Below are 25937 nucleotides of genomic sequence, written 5' to 3'. Positions count from 1 at the left end.
AAGTTTCGCGAGTGTTTTTGCAGTGGTGAGTGAAAAAAGTGCATTTGAAAAAGTGCAATGAAAACGAGAAGAAGTGTTTCAAAAAGAAACCCCAAGTGAAGAGAGGCGATATTTTCGCACAAAATAGGAGCTACAGATGGCATTCCGTCAAAAACTCGGATTGATTGTATAGGAAAATATTCTAGCTTCCTTAAGTAGCAGTTTCGTGGCACACCAGCAAGGTTAGTGTGTTGAAAAACGTATTTTTATATTTGCTCATGTCAGATACATGGTTAGGCAGGGGAGAGGGGTGTGTGTGGCGCAGCAGTTATGTTGTGGCTCGCATGTATAATGTCCTTAAAAAGATTATTTCAACGACACCGAAAACCAGCCGTCATCCGGAAAGTGCATATTTATCGGACGAAGCAGCGAACTTGTTCCTTTTGATGACGACAGCAATTTTTTCAACGTTAGTGGCGGTTTATTCGAAAAGCAAGCCGAGCTTTATTCTACCACTGACAAAGAAGTGTTCAGCGAAAGCGTACCGTAAAAAATATGCAATTTGATAGAATTTTGTAAAAGTGCCGTGTTTCTTTTCATCCACCAACGCCATTTTGTTTGATAGCGTCGGTTTATGCAGGGTAGTGAAACACATTTTAATTGTGCATATTATGTTCTAGCTTTCTTATACATAATTTTACAATGGCTCAGATAAGTATGTCAACCATGATAGAGCCGTAACGTAAGGGGTAGGTATTTGGTTTTAAAAAGATTATCTAAAGCAAATATTAAAGCAAATCTGGATTAAAGCAAGTTTTCTGTAATCTTGGACCCATTATTGGCGAAAAAGGTCTGTTACCTTGCCCGGATAACGTATAATTGTCAATAAATGCTAAAATATCAAAGAATTTGACAGAACTCAAATCATTTTTGGGTTTAATTAATTATCCCCATTTGTCCTTAAAGTTATATCACTTGCATAATCTTTTGAGAGATAACGTAAAATTTGATTGGGATGATAACTGTAGTAAAGCATTCGAAGATAGTAAAAAATCTTCATTGGCTGCGAATTTTCTGGAGTTTTATGACCTGAAAAAGTTTTTAGTAATTGTGACAGGTGCTTCAGGATATGCCCTGGGTGGATTAATTGCTCAGATTGTAGATGGAGTAGAAAAAGCTATATGTTTTATATCATTTTCGTTAAACAACGCACAAAAATCTTACCCTATTCTCCATCTAGAAGCTTTGGTGTGTACTTTTTACAATGGAGAATGCAATTTACGCACTGACCCAGTACACGTGCATTAGTAAATGCCAAGCTTCCACACGATACTATTAACAATATGTGTACTGGAGTGTCGGGCTCCACCATGACAAGTTAATACCGACTAATCTCCATAGGGTTCCGCCATTGTTCTCCCCAGGGACTACCTCTCGGTATTACTTCTGGGGGGATAGCTGTACTTGATGTACTCACTCACTCTCGCTCGCGCGTTCATACATCCTGTATGAGGCTTACTTGGGTGCTCGCTCTGTCACACCCTGATTCACTCTCTAACACTCCATGTGAGGCTTACTTTTGTGCTCACCTCTATCACGCCATGCGAGGCTTACTTGTGTGCTCACCTTTTTCGTACCTTGTGAGGCTTACTTTTGTGCTCACCTCTAACATACCATGTGAGGCTGACTTGGATGCTCACCCTTCACTACTCTGCCACACCACGAGGTATCAATAGCCCAACATACTACGCTCCCATCTTGGCATGAGGCAGTCCATATATGCGCCTATTCACTCGCTCTTCTGCCTTGCTTGGGGGTGGCTGAGTTTACCCCTTACGCGGTTGCTAGTCGCTGCGCCAAACCTGCCTTTGGAACTATCAATCTATGAATTCGACATACAATATAGTCCTTCTACAGAAATGAGAAACGAGGATTTTTGTTCTCGATTTCCTTTAGATCAAGAAGCTCCAAAAGAGTTAAACGCGGAAATGATTAGAAGTATCAATTGCTTCTGTGGCAAAGAACGATGAATTTCTGCAGAAGATTATTGTATTCATGCGTTGGCCGAAATGACTTGGTAAATGCTTTGTTGATGTGTTTTCAAATCAACACGATTTAGAAATTATTGACGAGTGTTTAAGGACAACGTAATAATTCCGAAGATTCTACAAAGCAAGATTATAAACGTCTTCTGCGACTACAATCTATCCGCCTATCTAACACCATCAATCATCGGGAATTAATACAGATATTGAAAAATTTGTAACCCGTTGTGATGCTTGTATGAGAGTTATTTCTAAAACTAAATGGATACCAACAGTAAGACCTTTTAGTAGAGTACATATTGATTTCTTTCACTTCTTACACCTTACCTTTTTGCTAATTGTGGATAGCTATTCCAAATAGATAGAAGTAGAATAGATGAAAAATGGGACAAATTGCATGTCAAAATAAGTTTGCAAGAAGACACTGTTGAACTAATGCTGATTAAGGGGTTATATTTTATAATATTGCTTAAATTTGAAAATTCTGATAAGTTTTGGTCAATTTAATCATTGTATAATCGCTGATCATTTATTTAAAAATTTTGTAGTTAAATAAGTGATATGTTAGCTGTTCAACATTTTCCAATCTAAGTCGATTGCGTTTCTTACTGTGAAGGTAGATATTTTGATAGACCTACCTAATTCCGTTAAAGTTGGAACACCACCTAAAATTAGAAATAAGTACGAAAAAAGCGGCTTGGCACTAGTATTCTGATTTTCACTACTCAGAGATAGATAGAACTATAGATATTGTTCGATATACAAAAATATCTATATTATATAAAACTAGCTAGAATATTTGGCAGTGGACTAAATGAGACACCGAAAATAAAAATCACAAAAACAAAACATGCTTTGTAAAACCCGTTTTTTTAGAATGTAAAAATAGGATATAAACTTCAAGCGTAAAAATCGGACAGGAAATCTTCGATATAAGGGTCGATTAAAAGCAATCTTCAGTATAAAGCATTCAAAAAGATACACGATTCTTACCTTGCCCGGATAACGTATAATTGTCAATAAATGCTAAAATATCAAAGAATTTGACAGAACTCAAATCATTTTTGGGTTTAATTAATTATCCCCATTTGTCCTTAAAGTTATATCACTTGCATAATCTTTTGAGAGATAACGTAAAATTTGATTGGGATGATAACTGTAGTAAAGCATTCGAAGATAGTAAAAAATCTTCATTGGCTGCGAATTTTCTGGAGTTTTATGACCCGAAAAAGTTTTTAGTAATTGTGACAGGTGCTTCAGGATATGCCCTGGGTGGATTAATTGCTCAGATTGTAGATGGAGTAGAAAAAGCTATATGTTTTATATCATTTTCGTTAAACAACGCACAAAAATCTTACCCTATTCTCCATCTAGAAGCTTTGGTGTGTACTTTTTACAATGGAGAATGCAATTTACGCACTGACCCAGTACACGTGCATTAGTAAATGCCAAGCTTCCACACGATACTATTAACAATATGTGTACTGGAGTGTCGGGCTCCACCATGACAAGTTAATACCGACTAATCTCCATAGGGTTCCGCCATTGTTCTCCCCAGGGACTACCTCTCGGTATTACTTCTGGGGGGATAGCTGTACTTGATGTACTCACTCACTCTCGCTCGCGCGTTCATACATCCTGTATGAGGCTTACTTGGGTGCTCGCTCTGTCACACCCTGATTCACTCTCTAACACTCCATGTGAGGCTTACTTTTGTGCTCACCTCTATCACGCCATGCGAGGCTTACTTGTGTGCTCACCTTTTTCGTACCTTGTGAGGCTTACTTTTGTGCTCACCTCTAACATACCATGTGAGGCTGACTTGGATGCTCACCCTTCACTACTCTGCCACACCACGAGGTATCAATAGCCCAACATACTACGCTCCCATCTTGGCATGAGGCAGTCCATATATGCGCCTATTCACTCGCTCTTCTGCCTTGCTTGGGGGTGGCTGAGTTTACCCCTTACGCGGTTGCTAGTCGCTGCGCCAAACCTGCCTTTGGAACTATCAATCTATGAATCCGACATACAATATAGTCCTTCTACAGAAATGAGAAACGAGGATTTTTGTTCTCGATTTCCTTTAGATCAAGAAGCTCCAAAAGAGTTAAACGCGGAAATGATTAGAAGTATCAATTGCTTCTGTGGCAAAGAACGATGAATTTCTGCAGAAGATTATTGTATTCATGCGTTGGCCGAAATGACTTGGTAAATGCTTTGTTGATGTGTTTTCAAATCAACACGATTTAGAAATTATTGACGAGTGTTTAAGGACAACGTAATAATTCCGAAGATTCTACAAAGCAAGATTATAAACGTCTTCTGCGACTACAATCTATCCGCCTATCTAACACCATCAATCATCGGGAATTAATACAGATATTGAAAAATTTGTAACCCGTTGTGATGCTTGTATGAGAGTTATTTCTAAAACTAAATGGATACCAACAGTAAGACCTTTTAGTAGAGTACATATTGATTTCTTTCACTTCTTACACCTTACCTTTTTGCTAATTGTGGATAGCTATTCCAAATAGATAGAAGTAGAATAGATGAAAAATGGGACAAATTGCATGTCAAAATAAGTTTGCAAGAAGACACTGTTGAACTAATGCTGATTAAGGGGTTATATTTTATAATATTGCTTAAATTTGAAAATTCTGATAAGTTTTGGTCAATTTAATCATTGTATAATCGCTGATCATTTATTTAAAAATTTTGTAGTTAAATAAGTGATATGTTAGCTGTTCAACATTTTCCAATCTAAGTCGATTGCGTTTCTTACTGTGAAGGTAGATATTTTGATAGACCTACCTAATTCCGTTAAAGTTGGAACACCACCTAAAATTAGAAATAAGTACGAAAAAAGCGGCTTGGCACTAGTATTCTGATTTTCACTAGTCAGAGATAGATAGAACTATAGATATTGTTCGATATACAAAAATATCTATATTATATAAAACTAGCTAGAATATTTGGCAGTGGACTAAATGAGACACCGAAAATAAAAATCACAAAAACAAAACATGCTTTGTAAAACCCGTTTTTTTAGAATGTAAAAATAGGATATAAACTTCAAGCGTAAAAATCGGACAGGAAATCTTCGATATAAGGGTCGATTAAAAGCAATCTTCAGTATAAAGCATTCAAAAAGATACACGATTCTTACAAAGGACTTTTCTTTATTCGACTTTTTAATCTTGAAGGATACGTTATACAATTTTACTTGCTATGCGATTCTTATGCTAAAGGACCCCTATCCGATTTTTACGCTTGATTTTTATATTCGGTTTTTACATTCTAAGTTATTTTCAATGGGTTTTGCAAAGCATCCTTTCGAATTTTATTTTCAGTCGTTCGAATATAAAAGCTAGATTTTTAAAAACGTTAAATGAACCTCATAAAATTGATAAAACGAAAAAACCCATGTTTCGTTCAATTTAAAATGATTTGGGAAAAAACCTGTGTGAAGCCCAAAAATAAAAACCCGGGTAGATGGAATTTTTCCCAGCGGTACATCATTGCATATAACCGATTCGTATGAAATTTTATAGATATCTATGGCGATTATATACCTTTCATTTGGGACTAAGCTCGTCCCAACCATCCCCGATAAACTGATATGAGTTTTGTTTAATTTTGATATGTGGCAACTTTGCTGGGGCACTTCTGGGACTGTATATGATGGTCAATGTGGTCGACGAGACTTCGGTTGACCGCCAGTGACCTAGAACTGCAAATGTAAGTTTACCGAAATGTTTACCTTTTTGCATTCATCGCGGTATCCGTTTGAATCGGACTTTTCTATGTGACCACATGCCACGACCCGTAACACCGGAACCGTAAGTCGGATCAGAATGAAATTTAATACAAGTCTACGGGGTCGTAAGAGCTTTCATTTAGGTTTGGTCCAATCGGTCTAGCCATCTCCGAAAAACCGATGTAATTATTATTATATGTGTGGATACTTCCGCCTCGGCTTCCGTATCCGTCGATGGCGGCCAATGTGGCCAAAGAGACTTTGAATGACTGTTAGTGACCTAGAAATACAAATCGACGCAGTTGTGGTCACATTTTTGAAAAAAAAAATCACCTTTATACATGCAGTATCCGTTGAAATCGGGATTTTCTGCGTGATCGTACTCATCATTCTGTAATTCAGGAACTAGAAGTCGAACCCACACAAAATTCAATAGCAGCCAATGGCAACGTTGTACCTTTTATTTAAAACTAAGATTGTGATAATCGGTTCAGAAAATTCCAAGAAACCGATGTGGACAAATTATAACAAGATTTTCTATGTAACCGTACTCTTCAACTCGTATCTCAGGACCCAGATTTCGGATCAAAATGAAATTCAATAGCAGCCGATGGTAACGTTGTACCTTTCATTTGCGTTAAAGTTTGTGAAAATTGGTTCAGCCATCTCCGAGAAACCGATGTGGACATTTTGTTAACACATTCACACACATATATACACACACAGACATTTTCCGATCTCGACGAACTAAGTTGAATAGTATATGACACTCGGCCCTGCGGGCCTTGGCTGGAAAGTCGGTTTTTGGAGCAATTACAAATGCTTATTTTTTCATTTAAAAAATTACTATAAAAATATTAAAATTTTGATGTAATGAAATCATTACTTTAAGCTTTCTTCATATTTTTCTCGCGAGATGGTTTGTTTCTTCTTAAACTAATTAAGTATGATATTTTTTGTTTTATGTGATGATTCACCTACTACTATTTTCAACAGTATAGAGTCTCGCAAAAAGAAAAACACAACTATTTTCGTAATAAATTTGAAGATATATTGCGCAACCAATATAATCTGCAAATAAAAACGTACCTTTGAACGATTTTGTCAAGAATATTTACAAATATTTATTTGTACTGATTTTGCGATGTGGGTGGATACACTTTTTGACAAACTGTATATTCATTAAACGCAATGAAAATGTTTTGTAAAGCATTTGCTTATTAGTTATGAAGTTAGTTTTCGATTGCTGTCGTGGTAGACATGATTGTCGGTGCAGTTGGAACTGTAGTTGGTATCGGAGTTGGTGTTGGTGCCGTCGGTACGATTATACATTTTTGCATTGCGTGATTCCAATGTTGATCCTCAGGGCACACCAAGAACAGCAGCAGGCTATGAATGTGTTGAATATGTGGCTTATCTCCAGGCTCTATATCTTGACTTGTTACCTTAATCGGAAACTGATAACTTAGCACAGCGAGGATTAGAATTACAACAGTTGGCTGAATTAATCGTCCATAACCCATTCTGTCTGCGGTTGATAGTAGACTGAGAAGCCGCTCACATTTTACTACCTTCGTCGTTTTACTGTGAATTGAAAATTTTTTGCAGATAAAGAGAATCAATTATAGAATCTGAAGATTGTGAAACATATTGATATTAAGATTACAAAAAGTAAAATCGATATATTTTTTTGAACCCACAAACATTAACTTTCTAAAAAACGTTATCTCAATATTCATCAAAAGTAATTGTTGATTAAAATCAAAGTGTAGTCAACTATTAACTTAGTTCTTCGTTATTGTATTACCTACAGTTCAGAGTATTTCTCCTCTTCTTCAAATTTTCATTTAAACTCCTATTGATAAGAATAGATTTAATATGCTCTCTGTAACATTTAAATTACACTAAGTTCCAGAAACTGTGAAACTACCAAACATACAAGAAACACCAGTTGCTTGTGCCGTACAGGACTGGAATATGTACGTACAGTATCAGACAAAATACGATGACCACCTTATACTTAACGCAAAATATGTCTCTTTTCTATTTTAATTGCGTTCATTATCCAGTTAATTGCATATTGCATATTGCATGCATTTCGTGACGTTACAACGCTCCTTTCTCAGAAAAGCGGTATCTCATTGCGTTGTAACGTCACGAAAATCTTCAACATTTCCATAACTCTAATGTTAAATATTTATCACATTGAGCTATTTTAATGATAATTTACATATGGGGTTGTCGAAAAATCACGACAGTTTATTTTTAAAATTGTGGCTGAAATAATTGACCAAGAAAATTTTTATTTCATATGGTCGGTGTTAAGTCAGACCGGACTAAGTCGCAAAACATCAAAAAATGAGATAATAATTACACTGGATAAAGAATATCGTCAGCTACATTCGACTTTTGACAGATTTGAAATACGTAACAATAAACAAGAATTATGGCAAAAATTAATTTCCAATCATAATGTAAAGGATGCTACGATTAAAACTTTAAACTCGTTTTTCTCGAAGTTAATATTTTGTCGCTTAGTCCAGTCTGACTTAACACCGACCATATCATATCTATTGTGACTAAATTTGACTAAATTTGAGTCGGCTCAATACGCTAGTTTAACGGAGTCGGACTATTAGGTTTTATTACATATTTCACAAACAAAAATAAACAGGCAGCATTGCTTTGATTAATTTGGTAAGGAATCAGGTTTCCCATCCTAGTTTATATTAAGATATTTGTATTGTTGGGCTTAAGCAAGCGGATTTATATGACGAAGCGAGCACAATTTAAGCACCAGACAATCTTAGTACGTACACTAAAATATTGCATATATTATAGTCACAAAGATTCAGGGAAAGAGAACACGTCACATCGCCGTGATGTTATGAACGAATGTCTAACATCCAGTCGTCGATTTAACGGGACTTGAAATGTCGGCAAACACCAATAAACATTCCCCCATTTATCTTTTTCGTGCTCATCTGAGACCATGATCACATCCAAAGTCTTTTCATCCGACTCTAAGCAATTGAGGCGATTTAATGCGGTCACTCAGATAGGTCTCTGTAGCTCTAACTATGTCGTTAAAATCTCCCGTAAATTCGAATAGATAATCGTCTATATCGGATTTAATACCGCAGGCGAAATGATGTATGCATGATATATGTAGCTGCTTCGATAGTGTATTTGGGCTTGCAACGGATGAATTGGTTGGTTACTGACGTGCAACTACAACGGAGGTTGCGAACAACCTTATAACAGGCGTCACGTCGACGTAGCGGAGTGTGGAATGATTGATTGCTGGGTGGAAAGAAGTATTCAGGGAACGAATTATTATTCATGCCTAGATACTAACCCGAGAACAAAGTTCGGAAATTCTCTCACAATCTTCAAAAGCATGCTCTGGACTACGTTGCCGTTGGCCCGATTTCATCAGAACGCACCATATGACCAGCGTCCAAAAGAGTACAGCGTAGGTGGACTTTTAATGGGGGCGTCTGGTGTAGAGGGCAAAAATAATCGACTTTTTTATCCGTTTAATTGTTAGTATTGAACCTCTAGAAAGGTCTCCCAAAATCTCGGTGGCCACGCTGAACTTCTTTTGTTTTAAACAGCCGTGCATTCCACGTGCGTATTTGCTCTAACACATGCAGATTTCAATCTATCGGCAACAATTATCGAAAAACTGACAGCGATAAAAATACAGGGTAAACAATACACACCAAACTACCCTTCTACTTCTACCCAAATTTTCAAGAGAAGATAACCAATGGGTCATTTTCTACACAGTTTTCTCCGTGATACTATTTGATGTGGGACACCCTTTAATAGCGTTTTTCTCGAAACAGTCTTTTCATTTTTTTTCAACTTGGCGAACACGATAACTAAAAACCTGTTTTAATCCACCTAGAGGTGCAATTGTGCCTTTCTCATTTCTCCAAACTATGATTTAATAGCTGATTCGTACAATATAACATTATGGAAATGTCTTTCATTCTTATTACACTTGGTAAGTATATATAAGAGCACCTCTTTGCATTCATCGAGGTATCGGTTTGAATCGGAGTTTTCTATGTGATCACACTCCACAACCCATAACTCCGGAGCCGGAAGTCGGATGGAGATGGAATTTAATATCAGTTTCCGGAGACGCAACACCTTTCATTTGAGACTAAGTTGATCAAATCGGTCTAGCCATTTTCGAGAAACCAATACAACCGTTATTCTGAATTTGGATGCTTCCGGATCCGTCGATGGTGGTCAGTGTGGCCAAACAGACTTTGGTGACCTAGATCTACAAATTCAACAGTTGTGTTTACATTTTGGAAAAAAAATCACCTTTTTACATTCATCGCAGAATTCGTTAGAATCGGGATTTGCTGCGTGATCGTACGTATCACCCTGTAATTCAGGAACCAGAACTCGGATCCACACAAAATTCAACAGCAGCTGATGGACCTTTCATTTAAAATCAATGTGGACAAATCAACAAATTTTGTTTTGTAACCATACTCTTCAACTCGTAATCCGGAGCAAGATGTCGGTTGAACATGAAATTCAATAGCAACCTATGGGAATATTATACCTTTCATTTTAATCTTAGTTTGTAAAAATCGGTTCAGCCATCTCCGAGAAACCGATGTGGACATTTTGTTAACAAATCCGCACATACACACACATACATACATACATACACACATACATACATACATACACACAGATATTTTGCGATCTCGGCGAACTGAGTCGAATCTTATATGAGACTCGGCCCTCCGGGCCTCGGTTAGAAAGTCGGTTTTTGGACCAATTGCATAACCTTTCTATATGAGAAAAGCAAAAGAATAATATTTAATTAGCTTAATCAGCATGAGTCCAATGCTATCTTCATGTGATTATATTTTGAAATGTTGGTGGAATGGGTTTGAAAGTGGAGGGAATGAGGGGTTAGTAAAGTGGGAGTGGAGGATGCGTCAGAAAACCTTCCTCTTATTTCGGTATACGGGGTGGATGAAGGAAATGCGGGCCTGAGGGTGGTCCAAGGGGAGGGGAGTGATGAAGGAGGGAGGTGTAAGGGCAAGACACGTGGGGGGGAGGGGCGGCGACGCAATACTCAACTGCATATTTTGCCATCCATTTGAGACTTGGTTTGAGAAAATCGATTCAGTCATCACCGAAGAACCGATATGACTTTAATTGTGGAATATGCCAGGAATTCCAGACTTCCGGAATCGTCGATAGTGGACAATATATTCAAAGAATGTTCGATTGGCGATCAGTGATCTCGATTAGAAGTAATTTGGTGACCATTTCAATAGTTTTTAGAATCTGAGGTATTACGATTGTACCGATTTATATGGGAAATTCCAGTGTATACTTACTAACACCCCTGTAACTCCGGAAGCAAAAGTCAGAACCGAATGAAATTCAGCTGCAGTCAATGGTATTACTATATCTTTCATTTGAAATCAAGTTTGTAAAAATCGGTAGAGAATTCGTTTGGGAATGGGTGTGATATTAGCTTAGGAACTTGGCGGGTTCCCTGGGGGCGTCATGAACCGTCATAGGTGGCCAATGTGGTCAAAGCTGCTTTGATTGATCATTAGTGATCCAGAACCGCAAACTAGAGTAATGTTACATCAATTTAATATGTTTTACATCATTTGAACATCATGGTGGTACCAGTTTATATGGGAATTTGCTGTGTGACCGCACTCTTCAACCCGTAACTCCGGAACCGGAAGTCGGATCAACTAAAAATTCAATAGCAGCTTATGGGAGCGTTATACCTTTCAGATGAAACTAAGTTTGCGAAAATCGGTTCAGCCATCTCTGAGAAAATTGTGTGAGTTTAAATGACACACACACATACACACACATACATACACACACACAGACATTTGCCGATCTCGACGAACTGAATCGAATGGTGTATGGCACTCGGCCCTCCGGGCCTCTGTTAAAAAGTCGATTTTTACAGTGATTGCATAGCCTTTCTTTATATGAGAAAGGCAAAAACTAATCAACGAATTGACTTGATTATTTTTATGAGGATGCCCAATATGCCTGTCGATGAACCACAGAAAACTGAATAAAAAAAATTTCTCCCTATTATTTTGAATAAAAATGTGCGAATTTTACAGTAAAATATGAGACTTTTTGGTTTTCATGACGCCATTTTCCGAAACTCGAACTATTTTCTATTTTTTGTAGTTCATCGACTAACTGCAAGTCTAAGCTTTACAAAACTTATTGAATTTCACATATCAGACAATTTTATCGAGAGTTATCATGTTCATGGCGGCGCTCGACTTGGAAATGGTTGGACGTCTACTCTTGGAACGCTCGTATGTGTGGCTCTGTGTGACTGAAAATATTTTTTTTTGTGCACAATGTATGTATAAAGCAATCCTAACATTACACAAAAGATCAATTGTTGCCTTGCCTTCAAAATCGTAAAACAACGGAACGTTGCCTAATCGTTTATTAAAAATACTTCCTCCAGTGCATTCGTGTTTTGTAGATCGAATCTTATATGGAATTTTGTTTATTTTCTGAATCTGTAATTAGATTTGATGAAGGAGTTCATTTGAAAAAGTTTTAAACGATTTATAGATCGAAGGCTCGTCAAATCGTTGTAACGTCACGAAAAAATGTGTCGATGGTATATAACTCTTTACGCACTTGAGAATACACATTCTGAATTTATAAATGTTAAGCTAGTATGATTTTCTGTCCACGAAACAACTTGAAAGCGTTTTAACCCTTTCATGCCCAACTTTTTTCTAGTACACCTAGGGTTTCAAAACTATTTTTCCTTGAAAACGGTGGTATCAAGAAACACGAAAAGCCTTTTTTCGTAAAGAAAGGTGCTTCCCTCGCAGTGCTAGAAGCTGCTCAATTTTTACCTTCCAATGCTTAATACAATTCTCCTAGAATATTTACAATAGTCCAATTAGGTGGAAAACGTAGCCAAAGACAGTCTAAATTGATAAGTTTTATCAGTTTTCAATAATATTGCAACATAACGAAGCTATATGAAAAAATTATTTCTTGACGTCAACGCAAACTGTCCCTGGCAGCACTGATCCATCGGAATCCAATCAAAATAATTGCAATAACTTCAGTTCTAGAGCTGATCCTTGGACCTGTTAATACTCAAATGAAAGGCAATAGTCACATTTATTGGACTCACTTGTTTTTGTGAGCAAATCTTGCCTCATTCAAAAGTTATAGCTGTTTAAAAACGTTGTTGTCCGCAAACAACATTGGCATGAATGGGTTAATAAACCATACGAAGAAAAATTGAACACTATATCTGATAAATCATTGAGGCGTCTGATACAAGTTGATTTACGTGACGTTACAATGCAAAGTGTATCCTGTTGTAACTTTAGCTCCGCACATCCAATAAAAGAAGTTAGGGACCATTCATAATTTACGTAACGCAAAAATTGCCCAAAATTTACTACCCCCCTCCCCCCATGTAACAAAATGTCACAAATTTCTCTATACCCCCCTCCCTTATTAGGTAACAAATTTCGAGAAAAAATTTGTTACGTAACGATCTACTCCCCCTCTCCCATATGTCACAACATGTCACAATATGTCTTCCCTAAAAGCGTTACGTAATTTATGAAATTTATTTTCTTTTCTATATATTTTTCAACTATTTGGCAATATGTTAAAAATTGGATTACATAACATTTCAATTGTTTAAACAGTACTGAATCGAGAAAAAAAATATTATGGTATCAAAATAAGACAAAACAAAACCGTCCTTCTGGTGTACAAGCCCGCAGAATGTGACATATAATATTTTAGAAAATATGTGTTCAAATCCATTTCGAAGATCTTTTTACAAATTTTTGAACGGTTGTAAGTGATCGCCTGAATCATTATATACTAATATTTTCAAGTACGATTGCTTTCTAATGGGTTTTGTCTAGAAGAACAAGTTTTTGGAATAAAAAGATTTAGAACACGCATAAAAAATTTGAATTTTGTTCACCTCATACAATAGGTATCTTTGATCCCTGTAACACTAAGTATTCTTGATCTTGATTAGTTCTCTCAAACACTTTCAAAATGTATAGAAATAGAAAAAACATCATTTCCATAAAGTATCTGGCACCATTAATTGATCTAAAATGTTTTTTCCGTGATCAAATATGGTATAAGTTATTAAAGATTGGAAAAGCAAGTTAAACTGCACTCATTTACCGCAAATACTTGTTTTGACTTTCTACTGTGGTTCAAGTTTGTCGTGCATCTAAAAAAATAGTCTTATTAATTAAGTTGTCAGAATAGGTAATTAGCTGAATTTTCGTGCCTATAAGTCATAGTGTGCTTTGTTCCTTTAGTCCTAGTAGGCGGGGGATCAAGTTACCACACGTTTTTTTAAAACCCCGTTTGAACATGATTTTAAAAACTGTTCAATATGAGAGGGCATAGTACTCGGATATAAACCTTATTCATAGCTCTTACAATACGAATCGACTACAAGCTGGCGAACTTTGCAATTAAAACTTAATTTCATTGAAAAGTTAAGAAAAAACCTGTTTTAATCCACCTAGTGGTGTAATTGTGCCTTTCTCATTTATCGAAGCTATGATTTAATAGCTAGTTGCATTCAATATAACATTTTGGAAATATCTATTACATTCTTACTACGTTTGGTAAGTATATATGAGTGCAAGACTGCTACGAACCTGATGGGCACCATATCGACGCTGACACCCTTTAAACAAACAAATATATAATATTTAATGAGCTTAATCAGCGTGAGATCAAAGTTGTCTTCATGTTAACATATTTTGAAATGCGGAGTTATGGAGGGGTGTGGGAGGAAAGAGGGAGAGCGGTGGATGACAGGGTGCAACACCAAACTGTATATTATACGTTCCATTTGAGACTAGGTTAGTGAAAATTGGTTCAATCATCACCGTTCTGGAATATGCACAGAGCCCAAGACGTCTGGAATTATCGATAGTGGACAATTTATTCTAAGAATCTTTGCTTCGCCGTCAGTGATCTAGGTCAGCGAATCGAAGTAATTTGATGTTAATTTTAATAGATTTTTAACGTATGAGGTATTATGATTGTACCGGTTTATATGAGAAATTAATATGTGACCGCGTTAACCACGTTGTAACTCCGGAACCAAAAGTCAGTACTGAATGAAATTCAATAGCAGTCAATGAAAGTATTATATCTTTCATTTGAAATCAAGTTTGTAAAAATCGGTTAGGAGCTCGCTGGAAAAATGGAGTGTGACATACGCTTAGGAACAAACAACTTTGGTTGGTCGTTAGTGATCTGGACCCGCAAATCCAAGTAATGTTGAACCTATTTGAATATGTATTACAGTGAAGACCCATTTTTATCAGCCCCTTGGTGAATTTTAAGCTGATAAAACGGGTACATTGACAAAATCGGGCCCTTTTTTCTTTCATTCATTTTAATAAATCGAAGCTCTTAAAATATTCTTCTTTAGTTCCTAGGTATAGCCACACAACCATTTCTAATTATTTACTTTAAATTTAAATTAAGGGACAAATTAAAAATAAATTAAATTTTTATTTTTACATATTTCGGATCTCTAAGATAGAAAAACATGCTCAAGAAACGATTTACTTGAATTCAACTTCGTTCGTCTGCTAGAGCTAGTCTGCGGAGACTAGACCGAGTATACGAAGCGGAGAGCTTAATGGCTCACAGAAACGTATATCGGTATCGGGAGCAATCTAGCGCCGGGAAATTCACGGTAGGGTTGATTCGCCGCCGTGGCCTACCCGATTGAGTCGGGACAAAAAGGAGCGCTAATTGGCTTACGAAAAAGCACCGGTAACGAAAGAAATTCCGTTGTCGGGAAACTATCGGTCGGAGTAGGGTGAGTTTGCCGTTAGGCACTATCCAAGTAGTTCAGGAACTATAAGTCCAATCCACACAAAATTCAATAGCAGCCGATAACAACGTTGTACCTTTCGTTTAAGACTTTGTGATAATCGGTTCGGAATATTCCTAGAAATCGATGTGGACAAATTATAACAATAATTTCTATGTAACCGCACTCCTCAACTCGTAACTCCGGAACCGGAAATCGGAATTAAATGAAATTCAATAGCAGCCGATGGGAACCTTGTACCTTCCATTCGCGACTAAGTTTGTGAACATCAGTTCAGCCATCTCCGAGAAAACGATATGGACATTTTGTTAATATATCCGCACATACACACACATACATACACACAGACATTTTCCGATCTCGACGAACTGAGTTGAATGGTATATAACACTCGGCCCTCTGGGCCTCGGTTGGAAAAAGGGGTTTTTGGAGCAATTGCATAACCTTTCTGTATGAGAAAGGCAAAAATAAAAGTGATAATTTAAATTTCCACCTCATTTCATGGTATTTTCCAAAATCCAATAATTCAACTTTCACTCTTCCAAATAATTGCACTTTTTAAAAATCTCGAAATTCCATTTTATACCGTTTCTAAACCAAAATTTGTAAAGTTATAGTAATTTTTGTGAAAAAAGTCAAAACCGCGATTTTTTCACTTTTTTGTTCAAGTCAATTTATGTATCATTAATTCAATGAAATCCGTACTTTCACCTACACGGCAGTTTTTGTAATTAAAAACCGAACTAAATTATATACTATCGTCAGTATTTTCATCAATGAATTATACTTATAAGTGAAGTATACTTTAGTTACACGCAATAAGTATTTTTCATTTATTTTCAATTCAACTATAGGGGAGACTGAGGAGACTTGATCCCCTTTTTTATTTTTCAGTCCAACTCCGTGGAAGGATAAAAAACTATGTATTTTTTTGTAGTTTTATATTGTTTCTAGGGATGACTAATAATCATAAAAAAATTACATGGAAATATTATACTGGACATGAGCTATGAGCATTTCTGGAAAACAACAAAAAAATGGAAAATTCTTAGATTAGATGAGACTCGATCCCTAATTTGGGGACACTTGATTCCTTTATGAAAACGTGTTTAAAAGAGCATGTAGGGTAATAAGCCTATATTTGCCCTGTTTCTACTATCATCCTACCCATGTGAAGCCTTTGGTTAGAGCAGCGTCTGCCATCTTTGCTCAACACATTGACTCAAATGGTATTGCGATAATGGGGGTACTCGATTAGAGATTTTGCTGCGCTCAAACAGAAGATTTTCACCATTCTCAAGACAATTTTGTTATTATATTGGCTCTTAATAAGAGGCGAATGACCTTAACGTTAAAACCTCTATAATCGAAATAAAAAAATGGACCTTAACAAATCAAAGAAGCTGAAATAATAAAATTTTTGTAGTAATAATGTGGTACCCTTCTTAATAGGGCAAAAACGGGCACATTTCCCCATTCAATTTTATAAATGGATTGTAGTATTGATTAAATTGTTATGATTAGATATTGTTATTTTTGTTACTACATATTACGCATCTCTCACCTGATTTTTTTACGAATTCCCCAAATCTCCGTGCAATTATTTGAAAGCTGTCTTTATTATGGTTGAGGAACGTCAAATGCGGGATGAATGGTTGCTACGTATTAGGGCATTGCAAAAAAAAATTTTTTTTTAATTCTCGAAGGCCCCCCCTCTCATATTGTGACAAATGTCAAAATAAGCACAGATGCCAAATTTCACATCATTTGGACAATTTTAGACCCCCGCCCACTTCGCTTGAAATTTTTTGAAATTGATAGTATGGAAAAATATGGAGGAAAAACACATTAAATGCAATAACTTTTGAAGTAGCAATCAGAAAATTAAAATTTATACCTCTTTTGGAAGGAAATAATCTTAGTATTTGAATGGAGATAAATTTGTTTCTAGAAAAATACGGGAAAGTGGGGCACTGGGTTATTTTGGCCCCAAAATCCCCTATTTTTAATGATTTTTCTGCTCCGTGATGCAAATCATACATATTTTGTAGTTTTTTTAATGTGAAAAAATCTCAGAAATTGAACGGAACCCTTTTGACCTTAATCCGAATACGAGAAGTTGGTGTTAAATGGCCTTTTGTCATTCATATTAAAATTCATCATTTTTTTGTGAATATATCTCCATTATTCTTCACTCAATTTTCATAAACTATACCTTGTTGAACGTGGAAAATCCTTAGGATTATAACAAAAATAGATTCGTTACCGGTAAAATTCAGGAACATCAAATTATCTGACATATAGTGTCGATTTCACATTTTTATCATAAAATCGCACATATTAACTCCATTTAACAACAAAATTCTTATTTAATTTACTACTTTTAGTGTAAAATATGCTTAGGGATCACATGAGAAAAGTTTCACTCCTGGAAAAATAGGGGAAGTTGAGGTATTAGGACAAATAATGAAAAAATGAGATTTGTAGAGTAAATATCAAAAAGTTTGATGTTTCTAAATTTTACCTTTAACGTTTTTATTTTTGTTTTATTTCTCAGAATTTTACACGTTCAATAAGATACATTTTATGAAGATTGATTGAAGAATAATAGAGATATATGCATGAGAAAATGATAAAATTTAATATGACTGACAAAAAGCCCTATAACCCCAACTTCTCGTATTCGGACCTTAGGGTCAAAAGGGTTCCGTTCAATTTCTGAGATTTTTTCACATTAGAAAAACTACAAAATATGTATGATTTGCATCACGGAGCAGGAAAATCATTAAAAATAGGGGATTTTGGGGCCAAAATCACCCAGTACCCCACTTTCCCGTATTTTTCTAGAAACAAATATATCTCCATTCAAATACTAAGATTATTTCCTTCCAAAAGAGGTATAAATTTTAATTTTCTGATTGCTACTTCAAAAGTTATTGCATTTAATGTGTTTTTCCTCCATATTTTTCCATACTATCAATTTCAAAAAATTTCAAGCGAGGTGGGCGGGGGTCTAAAATTGTCCAAATGATGTGAAATTTGGCATCTGAGCTTACTTTGACATTTGTCACAATATGAGAGGGGGGGCCTTCGAGAATTAAAAAAAAAATTTTTTTTGCAATGCCCTACTACGTATACTGTAGTAAACAATTACAGTTATGTTTCTTTACGATGAAGCATTCATTTTTGACATTTTTTATGACAACAATGACTTCAATTGTTCTGGTGTGAATTTGGTTATTTTCAGTGGTGTGTATGAAGTATGGCGAAGGGGATCAAATCTCCACGAATTTGAAGGGATCAAGTGAACCCATAGCATCTATTTCAGCAAACTTTAGTAAAAATATAGTGGAACAAAAGAATCAGCTCAATCATAACGTATTCATATAATTGACATTCTCCTGTAATTCTGTATCCGAAAGTAAAGTATGTAGTGGGTGATTTTATCAATTTTATAAAAGTTTGAAAATTTGAAAAATAAATCTTCTTCAGTTCTTCTGAGACTTTTTTTTAAATCGGTAAAAATTCGGTTACACAAAAGTCCAATTTCTTTTTTCTGTGTTAATGAAATTTATGTTTAGATAAAACTACGCAACTTTATAGTATATTCGATTAATGTATTCTGATCCGGCTTTGAGTTACAATGATGGGATCAAGTCTCCCCGGGGATCAAGTCTCCTCAGTCTCCCCTACTAAAATATATATTTACTTTTAGTGGTGTAGGCTAACGTAAGCAGTTTGTGCAACCCTATGGGAAGCAGATTTTTTTAATTTTTATACTGTATGTTTTTTCCGACTCTTGTATACAAGCGCACTAGTCCGACTTTTGCGCTTAAAGTTTATATTCGATTTTTATAGTCTACGCACCAAAAAAATCTCAATTTTATCGTTGACGTAATTGCAAACATGACACAATTCAACAAACCGTAATCACAGAGAACAGACATATAAGCTGGAACAAACTTCCCCGAAAAACCTGTGTAAACATTTAAATGAAAATATGTTGAAAATCACCATCGCATACAGGTTCGCATGCATAAGTCACCATTGTATCCAAGTTTGCACACAAGTTCCGTATAGCGATTGCTGGCCGATCGAAGCGCCGTCAAGTGGCAAGTTGCTACTTGCTGTTGTCATTTCAAAGCGACAGTTTTATTTCTTACACAAGTTGGAAAGTTTACTTGTATGTCAGTTCTCAGTGCCGTAATTTACGAAATGACAGAACATTACCGTGTTCCGTTTAATTTTACATGAAACATATACTTTACATGCGCAATAACATAAAATTACACTTCCTACCATTCAGAACAAACGCTGTATGTGGAGTAAAATTACATGATTTACGAAATTAAACGGCATGTAAACTTAAAATCAAACGTAAAACTAAGTCATTTTTGATGCTCGTATATGTCAGGGTCAGGAGACGGTGTATAATATATTTGAGGCGGGTTTTAAGAAACATTTTCACTGTTCAGTTATTCTGACTTTTCTTTTGAGTCAATCTTTTGTTGCTATTTTTAGGGTTGTCGTAACTCAAGATATTCGCTTCTACCGCACGTCATATCAATTCACAACGCCCGCAACATGTGTTGTGGTGTAAACAATTCGGGTTCAATTGAATTTATTCGACAGATTACAATTTAATTACAAGTTATGGCATACGAAAACATTCTTACGCGCGGTTGTCTGATTCTCGATTAGCAGTTTTCTATAAAAGCAATCAATTTTAGCTTGCAGCTATCGAGTATAGGAATTGACAACTGATAGAACGGAAACAGGACAGAGGTTGATTGATAGTGTTAAAAACAATATTAGAGTTGCACATACGAAGAGACATGATAACAAAGTGGGCGTGGGGTGCTATCGCCCTCACGGTGTGCTTACTAAACATGTCGGAGACTACAGGGATCTGTGGGGATGTATCGATTAGGAGGCATTGGTCAGATTGTAGTAAATTCGTTGAATGTGGAATAAACAGCACCGTAGTGTTCCAGTGTCCAGAACGTAGTTATTTCAATCCAAACACATTGGTTTGTGATTTCGCGATGTACCACGATTGTGTGGTGGAGTCGTACGCAGATGCTGATATTCTCGCTTCTCGAAATGTTTTTGAAGCTTTGACTGGTGTATTAACCACAAGAACGATCTGTAATGATGAACGCCTAGGCACAAAAATCAGACATCCAGACGATTGTAGTATGTTCTACCATTGTTCTCCCTCGGGTCCGATTCTGTTCAGCTGTCCAGCCAATACTAAGTTCTGCTCAATTACTAATGTTTGCAATTGGCCGGAATTCGTTGACTGTACTGGCGGTGGTGGTGGCGGTGACGGCGGTGGTGGTTCTCCCGGAGATGGGTCTTGTCCAGCCAACTGTATCGCCGATAAACGTTGTCCCCTCGATTGTGAGTTCGAAACCGGACTAAAACTACCTCATCCAAGTAAATGTGATGCATTTCTGGAATGCAACAACGGATGCGCTTGTCTGAAGTTTTGCGCAGAAGATCTTTGGTGGAGCACGGCACTGGGACGATGTGTTGAGCGGTATCGATCGGACTGCGAAGAAGCTGCACGGCCTGATTGCCCCGATTGTAAACCACATGAGCTGTGTCCATTAGATGACGATCCGGATAACCCAATCAGGTTCCCCCATCCGGACCGATGCGACGCATACAAGTTGTGCCGCGAAGGACATGCTTGCACAGTCGAATGCGAAGAGGGTCTCGAGTTTAACCCAGAAACTGAAGTTTGCGACATTGAATGGGGATGTGTAGTAACTACACCGACACCAACACCAGACGTAACACCGGTAAGTGTTTCAACTGAACGCACAGTATTGTTAATGACTAACTGCACTGGGTTGGTAGTTTCAAGGTAAGGCGTTGGTGAGGGTTTGCACGAGAATCCGGCCGACCACAAAATATGACCATCGCCGATTCTATTCTATTCTACTCAATTCTAAACCTTACACAACCAGTACTGAAAAGCACCCATGAAAACACTAGTTATTCGGTAGTGTTTTTCTTGTCAATAATAATATTTGAAGCATTTTTTCATAAGTCGCAAATATTGCAACGGTTAGGCTTACTCTGCAGAGTTGGGTTTGAAGATGTTTCAAAATTAGCCGGCAATATAATTATTCATTTAAGAAACAGTGGGCAACCGTACCGACCATTTCAGTTTGACGGGGATATAATAAATCTTGGCTGAGAAGGTTTATGTAAATCCTTTGGGATGGGACTGAGGTATTTAACAAAATATGACCATCGCCGATTCGAACGAAACTTTGCAGTTGTGTTCGGTTTATGAAGCTCCATGATTTTCTCTGGCAATTGCAATATTTTGATACAAGAGAAGTTTTTCAAAAAGATGTAGACGTTACTGTGTGCGCTACTTTCAAAATTATGACAAACACTTTTTCGGGCGATGCGATAAGTGGGACATGACAGTGATGGCATAGCAAACTTTGAATAGATGAACTCATTCGTCTATGCAAAGTTTAAATTCGCGCAGCACGGTGACAAGCACGCGACACACTTTGCGCAATTGCACACAGTAAAGAAACGGGTGCGATAAGTTCGAGTCGTGTGTACAACACGATGATTTGTAAAGTGGGTGAGTAAGGTTGACTTTGGTTTGAACATTGCAGGGTGCGACGTGTTTGTATGTCGCTTGTGAGTTTGCGTTGGGGCTGGGACAAAGGGGACACATTAATTTATTTTTATGATTGTGTTTTACATTTCGGATATACGTGATGTGTTTTTGGCACTAAGGCTTATGGCAAGTTTCTGTATGTTTAAAGTACGGGCAAACTTAATTGGGTTTGCGTCTACTGAAATGCGGGGGGTTGTTGAAGATGTTGGTGGATGATCGAGGGCTTATGTTAGGGCAGTTTCAGAATTGATTTTTGATTCAAAAACCAACTTAATCCACCTAGCAGTGAGATGAGACATTTCTTACACATATCACTGTTGGCTCATCTGTTAATTTGCAGAGCTCATGCGAGGTAGGCACACAGCAGATTCTAGTTCTGCACGAACAAAACCTCGAATAAACTGAATAAATTATAGAAAATCAATAAAACCGAACTTTCGCAGTCTTGTATAAATATCAAACGGCTTATTTTTTATTTCTGAAGCTTCGGTCGTTTTTGGTGGCCATTTTCAAGAAAAATTATCTGTCTGTCACTATTGCAATGGATATTTTTTTTCCGCAAAAAACGGCCGAAACGTTGGACAATCAAAAAATAAGTCTTTTGATATTTAAAGAAGACAGCGAAAGCCAATACCCAAACATAAAGCACCCGCAGTCGTTCAAAAAGATATAATAAAGCGAACGAAATAAAAAATAAAGCAAAAATTAAAAAAAAGGTTTCAAATTCATAAAATGAACAGAATGATTAATATAAATCAAATTAATAAAATACATAAATCAAATCGGATTAGCTCATTAAAAGACAAATTAGACAATATTTAAAATAGTTCCAAATTTATTACAGTAAATTAAATTGACTCAAACTAACAAATTAAAAAAAAATAAATAAGTGGAATGACTGATCATGAAATAAATAAAATTAAAGAAATAAACAAAATGAATCAAATTAACCAAATAAATCAAATGAATCAAATGAATCAAATGAATCAAATGAATCAAATGAATCAAATAAATCAAATGAATCAAATGAATCAAATGAATGAAATGAATGAAATGAATGAAATGAATGAAATGAATGAAATGAATGAAATTAATCAAATGAATAAAATGAATAAAATGAATAAAATGAATCAAATGAATCAAACGAATCAAATGAATCAAATGAATCAAATGAATCAAATGAATCAAATGAATCAAATGAATCAAATGAATGAAATGAATGAAATGAACCAAATGAATCAAATGAATCAAATGAATCAAATGAATCAAATGAATCAAATGAATCAAATGAATCAAATGAATCAAATGAATCAAATGAATCAAATGAATCAAATGAATCAAATGAATCAAATGAATCAAATGAATCAAATGAATCAAATGAATCAAATGAATCAAATGAATCAAATGAATCAAATGAATCAAATGAATCAAATGAATCGAATGAATCAAATGAATCAAATGAATCAAATGAATCAAATGAATCAAATGAATCAAATGAATCAAATGAATCAAATGAATCAAATGAATCAAATGAATCAAATGAATCAAATGAATCAAATGAATCAAATGAATCAAATGAATCAAATGAATCAAATGAATCAAATGAATCAAATGAATCAAATGAATCAAATGAATCAAATGAATCAAATGAATCAAATGAATCAAATGAATCAAATGAATCAAATGAATCAAATGAATCAAATGAATCAAATGAATCAAATGAATCAAATGAATCAAATGAATCAAATGAATCAAATGAATCAAATGAATCAAATGAATCAAATGAATCAAATGAATCAAATGAATCAAATGAATCAAATGAATCAAATGAATCAAATGAATCAAATGAATCAAATGAATCAAATGAATCAAATGAATCAAATGAATCAAATGAATCAAATGAATCAAATGAATCAAATGAATCAAATAAATCAAATGAATCAAATGAATCAAATGAATCAAATGAATCAAATGAATCAAATGAATCAAATGAATCAAATGAATCAAATGAATCAAATGAATCAAATGAATCAAATGAATCAAATGAATCAAATGAATCAAATGAATCAAATGAATCAAATGAATCAAATGAATCAAATGAATCAAATGAATCAAATGAATCAAATGAATCAAATGAATCAAATGAATCAAATGAATCAAATGAATCAAATGAATCAAATGAATCAAATGAATCAAATGAATCAAATGAATCAAATGAATCAAATGAATCAAATGAATCAAATGAATCAAATGAATCAAATGAATCAAATGAATCAAATGAATCAAATGAATCAAATGAATCAAATGAATCAAATGAATCAAATGAATCAAATGAATCAAATGAATCAAATGAATCAAATGAATCAAATGAATCAAATGAATCAAATGAATCAAATGAATCAAATGAATCAAATGAATCAAATGAATCAAATGAATCAAATGAATCAAATGAATCAAATGAATCAAATGAATCAAATGAATCAAATGAATCAAATGAATCAAATGAATCAAATGAATCAAATGAATCAAATGAATCAAATGAATCAAATGAATCAAATGAATCAAATGAATCAAATGAATCAAATGAATCAAATGAATCAAATGAATCAAATGAATCAAATGAATCAAATGAATCAAATGAATCAAATGAATCAAATGAATCAAATGAATCAAATGAATCAAATGAATCAAATGAATCAAATGAATCAAATGAATCAAATGAATCAAATGAATCAAATGAATCAAATGAATCAAATGAATCAAATGAATCAAATGAATCAAATGAATCAAATGAATCAAATGAATCAAATGAATCAAATAAATCAAATGAATCAAATGAATCAAATGAATCAAATGAATCAAATGAATCAAATGAATCAAATGAATCAAATGAATCAAATGAATCAAATGAATCAAATGAATCAAATGAATCAAATGAATCAAATGAATCAAATGAATCAAATGAATCAAATGAATCAAATGAATCAAATGAATCAAATGAATCAAATGAATCAAATGAATCAAATGAATCAAATGAATCAAATGAATCAAATGAATCAAATGAATCAAATGAATCAAATGAATCAAATGAATCAAATGAATCAAATGAATCAAATGAATCAAATGAATCAAATAAATCAAATGAATCAAATGAATCAAATGAATCAAATGAATCAAATGAATCAAATGAATCAAATGAATCAAATGAATCAAATGAATCAAATGAATCAAATGAATCAAATGAATCAAATGAGTCAAATGAATCAAATGAATCAAATGAATCAAATGAATCAAATGAATCAAATGAATCAAATGAATCAAATGAATCAAATGAATCAAATGAATCAAATGAATCAAATGAATCAAATGAATCAAATGAATCAAATGAATCAAATGAATCAAATGAATCAAATGAATCAAATGAATCAAATGAATCAAATGAATCAAATGAATCAAATGAATCAAATGAATCAAATGAATCAAATGAATCCAATGAATCAAATGAATCAAATGAATCAAATGAATCAAATGAATCAAATGAATCAAATGAATCAAATGAATCAAATGAATTAAATGAATCAAATGAATCAA

At 35.0% G+C, this 25937-nt stretch overlaps 1 protein-coding gene across 1 annotated transcript in view; it reads left to right on the top strand.

The window, feature by feature from the left end:
* Positions 1-20447: 20447 nt before the first annotated feature.
* The window catches only part of LOC131687348 (uncharacterized), a 96509-nt gene continuing 91019 nt past the window's right edge, over positions 20448-25937 (top strand). Inside the window, exon 1 of the mRNA XM_058971426.1 lies at positions 20448-21501. Within this exon, the coding sequence (XP_058827409.1) occupies positions 20530-21501 (972 nt within the window). The 5' untranslated portion in view covers positions 20448-20529. The remainder of the gene's footprint in view (positions 21502-25937) is intronic.

Source organism: Topomyia yanbarensis, chromosome 3 (assembly GCF_030247195.1).
Source record: "Topomyia yanbarensis strain Yona2022 chromosome 3, ASM3024719v1, whole genome shotgun sequence".
Taxonomy (NCBI): Eukaryota; Metazoa; Arthropoda; class Insecta; order Diptera; family Culicidae; genus Topomyia; species Topomyia yanbarensis.
This window is presented reverse-complemented; position numbering and strand designations above follow the sequence as displayed.